The sequence below is a fragment of the Gymnoscopelus microlampas genome (genome assembly GCF_963454915.1).
Source record: "Gymnoscopelus microlampas genome assembly, chromosome: 1".
Taxonomy (NCBI): domain Eukaryota; kingdom Metazoa; phylum Chordata; class Actinopteri; order Myctophiformes; family Myctophidae; genus Gymnoscopelus; species Gymnoscopelus microlampas.
The window spans coordinates 40498534-40509943 of NC_139962.1; the positions used below are offsets into that span (position 1 = coordinate 40498534).

Below are 11410 nucleotides of genomic sequence, written 5' to 3' on the forward strand. Positions count from 1 at the left end.
TATCTCATGCATTCGCCCCTCTGTGTGGTTTATGTGTGTGTGTGTGTGTGTGTTTGTCTGTCTTTGTGTAATCTGTACATAGCTAATCAGACTTACTAGTAGGCATGAATATCTTGCAAATATAAGTCAGCAACAACTATGTCACTTATCTTCCCTCCAGGTTATGGGATAAACATCCCATGAGGCTGTGGAGTGAAACTCTGACCTGTCCCTCTGGCTTATGGGATCTAACTAGCCATATGGGATGCACCAGAACTAGCCAATCATTGACATGCACCTTCACATGTGCAGTTCAACATTAATTTAACACCAAAATGTATAAACATGCCAACCCCCCCCCCCCCCCGATTATGTGAGTCTTAATGGCTGCACACATTCACCACAGTCTGAGCTTAAATCAAGTCAGTCTGTATCCCCTAGGCTGTTACAGAGCTTAAAGCGCAGACGATCGCCAACCCTCGCACCAAAACGTACTAGCCTATTACAACCTAACCTATGGATTTTAAAATAACTTCTTTTGGATTTTAAGGGATCGGGACCGAGAGATGGACAGGGGTATACAATGAAAGTGTGTGCGTGAGGCAGAAGGGGGAGGAAGGCAGTAGAGATGATGTACAACTGGTAATCACATGCTGCGCTACTCTTCATGGCTGTAGGTAGAGAAATGTAACTGCATACTCATACTGTACACCATTAATATTATTAGGTTACTGACGCCTCATTTAAACTTGATGGCGTGCGTATGTTACGATCTACGAAAATAGCCGTTCTACAATCTTGCAATGTGAACGGCATTGTGCACATTGTAGATCTGGTCTTTTCAGGGCGCGAAACCGGCGCGCAACTTAATGTAAATCAAGCTTGAGAATGTGTCTCTGGAGGCTGTCAGAAGGAGTACAGCCAACAGTCCTGCTTCACCTCATGTGCCTTCAGACCGTGTCTTGTTACAGAGGTGCAATTATTGGGATGGAAACGACTCAACTGGGACCAAAAATGGCTGGCTTGTGTCCCTGGCTTCATTGAAAAGGAATTTCTAGGCGGTCATTGTCTAAGGTCAGGGGGTCAACATCTGGGAACTACATTTGTGTGTAGTTTAAAAAAAGAAAAGAAAAAAAGATATCAGGAGTAGTTAATAATGTCTAAATAACTCTAATGGCTTCCAAAGCGAGTCCCTCCTTCCCTTAATGTATTTGCATGTTGTGGTGGGAAAATGTTCACACCAGTAAATATTTTCCCAGAACACCTTCAACGCCGGTAATAATGTATTCTGCCATTCTGCCAGCGGAGTGTATCCGCTTTCAATACGCACCTATTAAATCAACGTGTATGCATTTATAGATTTTTCCAGAACCCGCTTGAGTTTTTCACACATCACAACTACACATCATCATCAACTTGCATATCTAGAGGTTCTTCCATATCTAGCATACGCATATTTTAGCCTGTGAATAAGAGGGAGATTTTCTGGGGTATCTGCAAATGGCCTGCCCTCAACGACCCCCATATGAAATACAGTAAGCCTATGACATAAATAAAAGGATGTGGAAATAAAATGTATTTTAATTGGTCTTGAATTCATAGCACACAATAAAATAAATGAAAGAAAAATAGAGAATGTACAAAAACATCTACAAAAATCACAAAAATATCAAGTGCAAACAGTGAGAAGAGCATGCATGTGTGTGTGGTTAGCGGTCAGAATATGTATGTATTAAGGTTAGAAAGGGGAAGGTTTAGCACCAAGTATCAAAAACTTCTTGGGAACACTTTTTGTAGTAGCTGGTTTGAGCGAGTGCGTGACGAGCGATGCACATAAGGCAGGGTTGTGTTTGAGCATGCATTGGGCATGAAATCAGGAGCATAACAGGAGAAATTACAAATCATGAGCACAGCTAGAGAAAGGGTTAAAAAAAGGGAGACACTATGAGAATCGGGAGTGTTGGGAGTTATGGTGGTAGGCTATGAAAGCAGGCCACATACTATATAGGCTACTATACAGCCGTATGTGGGCAGCTCAGTCCAGCATGGGGTGCATATACATAACTCGGGCACCGTCCGACCGATAGACTTCAAACTTTGCACGTGTGTCGCCGATGACCCGGGGATATGTTGTGTCAAGTGGAAATTCGGTCGGACCAGCAGCTGCCCAGAACCAAACTGTCAGGGAGAAAGGAAGTACCACCGAGATTCAGAGCTGCGCAACTGAATCTGTCGGGAGCCCCGTTCAGAACGTATGCGTGTTAGCCTACAAGTGGGCGTGCCTTCAGATCAGGAAGCAGGCCGTGCTTTACCCAATCAAATGTAGTGGGCGGGATTTACATCTGTGCGCTCGCTTCCCACTGGAAACAAACCAAAACTCATTTAACAATAGCGTCCTCTGAGCCGACAAAACCACGGAAAGTTAGTAACATTTTAACTTGCTCTTTCATCATAGAAACAAGTGGGCTTATAAACAAAACGATCCATTCTTTGGGAGAAATGGTGTTAGTGTTCCGTGGAGAAATATTGTTAGTGGGAATGAAAACATAGGCACGGAAGTGGAGGGCTGAGGGCAGACCAAAATCCCAGCATAGGTCTAGTTAATCACTCCCCCCAGAGTCAAATCAAAGGTAAACTAGAAAATGTGCTCCTCGGAGCACAGGTCTCCGCCAGTAGTAAAAAGGGAAAGTAAAAAAATAGTGTTGGGCAATGGGCATGTGCTGGCCTGCCCATTGACCATCAGGTCTAGAGAGTTCATGGGAGCCGTAGTGTGGCAGTTAGCAGGTACTCAAGTCCTCCTGAGGTGTCAGGAGGACTTGAGTCAGCGGACCCGTCAACGGACCCGTGCTATTTTAACCAAAGGAAATCACTCTCAGTTTGTACTGGAAAGTACTGTTCCTGATTGATCCTGTCTAAGCTATTTATATTACATATTGTGATGTCATGTGAAACTTGACCAATGTTAGGTGTTTTCAGACGGACACACATGCACGGTCGGGTAATTTGTACTGGAAAGTACTGTTCCTGATTGATCCGGTCTTACCTATTTATATAACATATTGTGATGTCACATGCAGCTTGACCAATGTTGGGTGTTCTCAGACGGACATACTGTATACAGAGACGGACGGAGAGGAAAAGATACTCTCCATTAATCCTGTCAATATTACATATTGTCACGTGTCACTTGACCAATGTTAGCTTGGCTGATGGATAGGTGTGTCTTACCTCACTTCCAAATACATAAATAGTCTTTGGAAGTGACACACCTATTTATAGGTCTCTATTTCATCATGCGTCTCGCTAGCCAATCAAAGCACACCCTTTCAACATATTGTCACGTGTCACGTGAAGCTTGACCAATGTTAGCTTGGTGGACACACGGAAGGACGAGAACGAAAACAATAGTCTCCTGGCGGAGACAAAAAACAGCAGAGGGTGCCGTTTTTCCTTTTTTTTGACGATGGGTTCCCAGATTGCTAAAGACTAAATATGGAGATCCCTGGTGTCATCAAAAACTGCTGACGTTGTGTTGATGACATCACCAAAGGGGTCAGCCATCCCACGTAAAAGATGCAGTTTGACAAGATGTGTTAACATCCTCTATTTGCCTAGAACAGAAAGAGCTAATTTACCAGGCTAAAGGCCTTTGCACACAGGGTGCGATTAGCCAATCAGTTTTTACCGCATGCGAAAAGACGCACGAATCGAACTGGGTTCGATTGAGAAAAAAAACCTGCATCGCATCGCTGCACGGGGTGTGCATGAGGTCATTGAGAACCATGTGTTCATTTAAAAAATGATATTGTCCGTTTTTTCCGTGCGGAAAATCGCACCCTGTCTGCAAAGGCCTTAAGAGCTTACAGCAGGCCTAAAGATATTCCTAGCTATCAGAAGTGAAAGTGCAACGCAAAATATCGTGCACATGCAGCTGAGCTGCCAGTGAGGTGCTGGGTGAGTGACGTTGTATGCAAGACTCACATGAGGACGTGGGGACATGAGTGATGCGAGCGAGTTGTCATACAAGTCAGTGTTCCTTTATACCCATACATGGAAATCCCTGATGTCATCAATATGACATCATAATATCAACGTCATGGCCTCTATATGTACCGCACTGGGTACTCTTATAACGAGTACAACGAGTTATCTGACAACAAGTACAACGAGTATTGAATAAACGGGTGGTGCATGCGTTGGCAACTTGCATCGTTGCCGACTTCCATCATTCCCAATGATGGGGCTGCCATAGCTGTGTGGTTAGTGATCCCGCCTAGGGAGCCAGAGGCCCTGGTTGCCGCAGGTACGATTCCCGGCCAGGACAGCATATGTGTCGATGAAATGAAATTTGTCCCTGAGCAAGACTCTTAACCCCTAATTGCTCACAGGTTCTCATTGGAAACAAGACCGAAAGGACTTTCATGAACGACCTGTTAAAAGGAATTATCCTTTATCCTTTATCCAACTAGGCCGGTACCCAACGAGCACCAGCCTACTTATAATAGTAGTAAAACAAAAGTTCATTTTTCTGCAGTAATGGGCTACAAGATTGTCTGTGATCCCCGGATTTTGTATCTCGGTTTGACACCAGATGACATAATAGGACATGAGGACGTTTACCTGTTCAAAATCTTGACACTGGCAGCTAAAAAAGCCATCACAAGGAAATGGCTGAAAACAGACCCTCCTAGAGAGGAACATTGGTGTGATATTATTGAAGAAATATGTCTTATGGAAAAAATGACTTATAATTTAAGGATTAAGGCAGAGATTTTTGAGAAACGTTGGGAGAAATGGCATATGTATAAGAGTAAATGAATAGTGTATACCCCCCCCCCTGTATTGTCCCTTTTTTCTTTTCCTTTTCTGGATTGTTTTTTTTTTACTGTTCTGTCTTTTTCTTCCGTTCCGTTTTTTGTTTTCCTTATTGTTATGTCTTTTTTTGAACGTATGTTTTGTCTGTTTGAAAAATAAAGACAAAGTAAAAAAAAAAAAAGTTCATTTTTCTAGGTCTGATGGCGTTTAAGATTCTTAAGACCAATTCTGCCCTGACAGTAGGTCTATGCAGGTTTTATGCAGGTACAATCGTAAACATTGCAATTCCTCTTGTCAGTCATTTTGGCAGCTATGTCACACACAGGTTCGTACCTACACAGACCACAGTCCTACTCCTCCAATTTGATTTAAGGTGAGCCAATTAGAATGCTTAAAGCGATGTTTAAGCACTGTTTCTGTTTGTATTTGAAACTCGTACTTGGCCCGGAGCTTTAGCCAATATCCTGTTTAAACTTGCTGGTTAAACAAAGAGAGTAGTAATCGAGAGAAGGAGATACGCCCCAATCTACCTCATGTCTGGCCAGATCTGAGATCTGATAAAGTTGACAACACTATCACATACTGTACAGTACCAAATCTACCCATGGTTCATGCTCTCCATCTCAGGCGGAAGCTGTATGGGGAGGTAGGGGTTTACAGTATGGGGCAGCTGAAGTATGGCAAATTGGAAGTGTGTGTACAGTATATTTTAACTTAAGTGCATGAAGGTCTTCGACAGGATGAAATGCAAATTCTATAAGGTGAACTATAGCACTGATGAGTCGTTATGTCTGACAGTCTAAAAGGTGGTAAATGGATGGAGAGTGTTCTCTGTTAATGAGTGACAGAGAGAAACACAAACACCATAAACTATGCAATGATTTCCAAGATATGAATGCAATATAGAAGCACTGTATGTAACTGTTCCAGTTTTAAATGTCACGTTTGGGCTGACCCGATGGCCGTGTGGTTGGGGCGTGTGCCACATGGTCTCTGATGCCTGGTGGGGAGTCCCTGATTTGATTCCTGGCAGGCTAGACCATTTGCAGAGTGTCAATCCCCTGCTCTCTCTCCATGTTTCCCGTCTCTCTCCACTATGACTATCAAACAAAGGCTAAACCCCCCCCCCCCCCCCAAATGTCCCATGCCATTATCAGCAGATTTTGTTTTCAGAACAGGTTGGACACCTCACTTTGTTTGGTACTACAAAAAAACAAACAGTTGAGCCCTGTCCTGTTAAGCTGCACTTAAAGGACCATAACAGTGGTCTGGCATGTTTAGCCCATTAACTATGACTCACAGTACTATTCCTTGACATTAAACATTTCCCAAAGCATACCACTAAATAGTAGTATGACTGTGTGTTTGATTTTAGAATAATTAACAGATTTAGCTTTTTTTTTATTATAAAAAATGTCAGGTTATATACCCTCTGGTTCTCAAGCTGATCATTCTGTCTTCGTTAAGTCATAAAGTAAAAAAAACTCTGAAAGTACCGTACTCTCGTACCGTACTAAAAACAACAACAAGGATGCTTTTGGAAACGGTCAGCAGTAATGTCAAGTAAACCATGTTCAGTGGGCTGAACATGTCAGAGCACCACTATGGTCCTTTAACAACTGCCCCTCAAGTGAGGCTTCTCTACGATGCATTTCCTACACTAACCCGTGAGTCCCAGACACCACAAATAGCTCTACCTGGTCCTGTTACTTTCATCTGAAAATAGATCCTTCCACGGTGAGTTCCACCACTTGGACCCCAGGGTCACTCTCACTCGTACACACACACATACACATACACCTCGTCCTGTTAAAGGCGGCCATATAGCCCACATGGTCTCTGATGGAGGCGTCAGAAAAAAACGAACAGCTTCTCTATGACCTCTTGTACACCTATTTTGTAATTGGTGTTCGACAAGTGGCTGCGACAGTCATTTTTTTTTAAATCTAACCCAGATTTCTGCATTGGGCCTTAAGAGTGTAAATATTTAAAAATGTATACATACAAATTTGAAAAGCATAAATAATAATTACACATTTAATACTGAGGATTTTGAGTTGTATTGTTATGTTGGCACAGTTCTGCGGAATAGGTTCCACAGACATTTTGCTGTTTGAAGGGTTTTATTTGTCACTAACTTACTTATGTAAGTTAGTGACTAACGTACTTATGTAAGTTAGTGACAAATAAAACCCTTCTTGATTTTACTGTGTGTGTGTGTGTGTGTATGGCTGAATCACAACATCTCACCATTACGCTGGGGGGGAACTCGACCCATTTGATGACTCATACCAAAGGGGTCCTGGGGATTGGGGTTCATGGCGCTTGTGTGAAGAGCAGAGTCTGAGTTGGTTCTGTGGAGGAAGAGGAGGAGGAAGAGAACAAACCATTACGCTGTGTAGAACCTTGGACAGAGAAATAGTTTATCAGGCTGGGAGGTCAGTGAGTCATTGTGCACTCTGTCTGCCTACACACCACCTACTGAGACCTGCAGGCTGCAGCTGGCCTGACATGCTTTCTTTCGGATAACTTGCACAAGTTGACTGTTTATGAGGATTGGCAGAATGCTAGCTGATAGTTTACAAAACAAGCAATGTAGCCCACAGGTATTTTGGAGATGTTTTAAAAAAAATGAAAATAATTATGAGAAACTTTCAGGGGAAAACATAGCACATGTCATGTGCAAAGTTTATGTGCAAGGATTATGTTTCTCATTGACAGTATGCTACACGCAGGGGCATGCATTATTTTACAACAGTATTTCGCAAAAATGCATTTAAGAATCAACCTCTGTGCAGAATACTGACACTTGATTGCATAATACAGTATATTAGTGGGTTACACGTGGTTCTTCTTGTGATTTGGTTTGATTTTATTTCAGGTAGATTGGCTCCTCAACAATTAACATTCTCTCCTATTGGCTTATCCCTGACACTGTGACTATAAATTCACAGCTTCATATGTCCACTTTCCCTAGTCTTTCACTTATAATGTAGGAACAGATTATATACTGTATAATCAACCATCTAAAATCTGAGAAGCTGCTATGAGCTACCCATGTGATTTAAAATGTTTGTTCTCAAACTGACTTCAGTTCGTCAATTCTATGGTTACACTTACCCTTCTTTTACAAACTCTCTCTCTCTCTCTCTCACACACACACACACACACACACACACACACACACACACACACACACACACACACACACACACACACACACACACACACACACACACACACACACACACACAGGTCATGTCATCATAATAGGAAAACATTCAGCAGATCTACAAGCATTGCAAGGTGTGAGCTTGTAGATCGTTTATTTTCTGCAAAGTGATTTGGTGTAAAGGGAGAAAATGAGGGGGCCAAGGTAAGACCCCTGGGGAACCCCAGTCAACAACGTATAATACTGCAGGGTTCAAGTGTTTTTTAAACAACAGAGTGAGCTTGTACAGAATCAAAAAAATGGATTCACAGAAGGAATGATTCCGTTTCACAAACATGCTTTACAGATGCCCCACTTGGAGAGAAGTGGAGATGACAGATTGGAGGAGAAAATGTATCAGCTGTAGATCAGGAGCCTTGTTGTTAGCTGTGCCGTTCTGACAAGTGTCATGTGTCCTTAAAGCTGGGTTAGTGAGAAAATAACTATTCATTAGTTTTAAACAAATACTAAAATGAACAGAAAAAAGGCAGAAAAAGTACAGAGGAACAACCAACCATAAAAGGGTCTTGAGCTCAGACTGTGACCCTGTATTCCAGTGCCTCAGAAGAGATGAAGACATAAATAAGCTGTTAATGGGCAGATTTACTAAGGATGGAAATTGGAATATTATACATTAGTGTGGACATTGATGAGTTTATCTGAGACAGAGACAGACACACACACAGACAGAGGGAGAGAGTAATGAGCAGGGGGAAAAGTGTGAAAGTCAGATGGGACTTGAGAAAGGGGTCATGGGTCACCTGTTGAGTTGGGATATTAATCTAAACCCAGGGCGTTTTTCCTCAGTCCATGGCTGCTGTTCCCTTCAGTAGAGAAAGACAGAGGAAAACACAAGACAGACACACGTTTAGTGGGCACACACCAGAGCCACCGAGAGACACATCTAGTTTCTGAGGACAAAAGACTACAGGCCCAGAAAAGAAAATGTTTTAGTGAAGAAATTAAGTCATTGAATATACATACAGTAGTGTAAAAACAGTACACGGTTGCTTGTCAATTTCAGTCGGTGGTTGAACATTTGGGGGAAAACCAAAGGAACACCTATCGATTTAAGCTGGGATCAGACTACAGGATAATCGATAATAATTTTGGGTTGGCAATGCACTTCCCGACTATTGGGTGGGGCTTTGCCGACCCTGCAGTGTGAGAGTGAGAGGTTTACAGATCCGGTGTAGCTGCATTGGGAACTCCTTAGATGGTTATGGCTGAGTCAATGTGACGTCAGAGGTCTGCCGCCCACCGGCCGGCCCTCCCATTAGCCAATTTCAATATAGGATATAAATCAAAATAATCGAAGCCTATATAGCTTGCTGCTAATCAGAAATGGAAATTCAAAAGTAAAATGAAGATATTTTAAAACTTCTATAGATTTTTGTGAATGGAAATGACGAACAGATGACAGCTTCCTATATGGGCTTTTGGGATGTGTAGCTCCAGACTCTCCATAGCATTCGCAGACTGTGGAATAGTTGTCAGGCTACACGAGACTACCCAATGCCAGACAGTGAAAACACCATTGTCTTTATGTCTCATCTTAGGCTGCTAATTAGAATAATTAAATAATAAAAAAAATCTAACAAAGAATGAGTCAATAATTTAACATGAATACTCAAGTAATGATACATTCTGACTATCTTTGCGGAAAGTTTTTATGTACATCAAACAATAATGGTTAATAATGGCTATTTTTGATCAACTGATTACTTCAATATCCCAATCTGATCATCTGGTAGATTAAAAAGTGGTGGTTGTTCATCTCTGCTTCCAGTCTCTCTCGCTCTCAATTCAAATTATGGTTTAACAAATACAGTATTTATTGATTTCCTGATTGATCCATATTGCTCATCGCCCCAGCCCTAGGAAATACAGGTTGAAATGACAAAATAAATGGAAAGGAGGAAGGACGATAACGAATGCAAAAAGTAAGAGGATAAACATTGTAGACATAACAGAAACGAAGAGTGAGCGGTGCTGGGGCGGGGGAGGGCAGCTTTAGCCACACAGCAGCATATGAACAATTATGAGCTGTTCTCCCATGTTTAATGGCACAGTACAAATACGACCCACTCTGCAGGGAACGGTTAGCCTCTGAGAGCGATGTAAGAAGCATAAACAACCGATTTGAAGAGTCACTGTCATAGCCAAAACACTGGAGATGGGGATGTGGGTGGGGCGGGGGGGGTCAGTGACTAAGTGGATTTATCTGCAACATTCAGCAAAAACCATGCTTGAACTTCACCAAGCCTAGACTACATGTATCCTGCAACAACCACTGTAGACTAGATAATCACTTGCACACCACTACATACTCTCTCCACAATGAAATGGGTACTCTGACAAACTCAGACGGGCTTTCTATTGATGACTATAACATCTATTTTCAGCCATGCAACCCCCCATGCTGACCCACAAAACCCTCAATGTCAATACTAATGGTAGTTGGTTTGGTTTTGGTTTGTCAATGTACTTTAGTGTTTAATAATAATAATTTATGTTGAGTAATCACACACTCTTTTGGGACTGGAGAAGATGACATTAAATACAGTCCATGTGTTAGATTTGAAAAAGAAATGAAGCGCTATGAAAGCGCTGTAGGGTTCCTGTCATACTACAGGGGGCCACGTGGGACCTAGCAGCACGATGTGCGATGCTCTTTGACTCTTAATGAGCCAGGTAAAAAGAGGAAGTTATACAACGTGACTACGCCTCCATACCTGTCATATCATCTGCCTTTAGTCACAGTGTCTATCATTCAAAGCTGGTGTACTGGTCTAAATTTATCTCGCTGGGCAAAGCGTAATATCTAGGCAATACAATGCAGATGAGCTATGGTACTCCACCCATTTGTTACTGGTTATATTTTCCTGCTCGACTCCTGTTGGCATCCAAATACATTTTCCAGCTTGTCTCTTATAATTTAGTTGTACAACATCCATTCGGCAAGTTCACTACTAACACAAGACATATCTGGAGCCAACAATATGATGGACTACCAAAAACTTCAGAGGCACGACACAAGCAATTGGAAAATTGTACTACGATTCATGGACACCATAATATCAACACTGAGGTGTGTTCACCACTGCTCCAGTTTTTCTCAGTTGCTTTTAGTACATTTCTGAGAACTGAATTGAAATTTAAAAAATAAAATAAATAAACTGGACTGGATTACTGGACAAGAAAAGAAAGTATTGTAGTACTGCAAGTACTGTATACACTATGATGGAAAGACATCACAGTCAAAGCAACATGATGGAAAGACATCACAGTCAAAGCAACACCATCAGTAAGTTGGCTAGAGAAAAAATAAATATATAGAAATATGCACATGCAATATTCAACACTATACACCCAGCAGTGCCTTGACTCGTGAAGGGAGATGTG

At 41.9% G+C, this 11410-nt stretch overlaps 1 protein-coding gene across 4 annotated transcripts in view; it reads right to left on the reverse strand.

Moving 5' to 3' along the window:
* crtc3 (CREB regulated transcription coactivator 3) overlaps positions 1 to 11410 on the reverse strand; it is a 53980-nt gene that overhangs the window by 15118 nt on the left and 27452 nt on the right. For 2 of the 4 annotated variants that reach the window (XM_084052237.1, XM_084052236.1), the window contains exons 5-6: positions 8767 to 8829; positions 7045 to 7148 (exon numbers count right to left, since the gene is read on the reverse strand). In XM_084052237.1, the coding sequence (XP_083908363.1) occupies positions 7045 to 7148; positions 8767 to 8829 (167 nt within the window). The remainder of the gene's footprint in view (positions 1 to 7044; positions 7149 to 8766; positions 8830 to 11410) is intronic. The other 2 variants (XM_084052239.1, XM_084052238.1) reach the window with 1 other exon arrangement.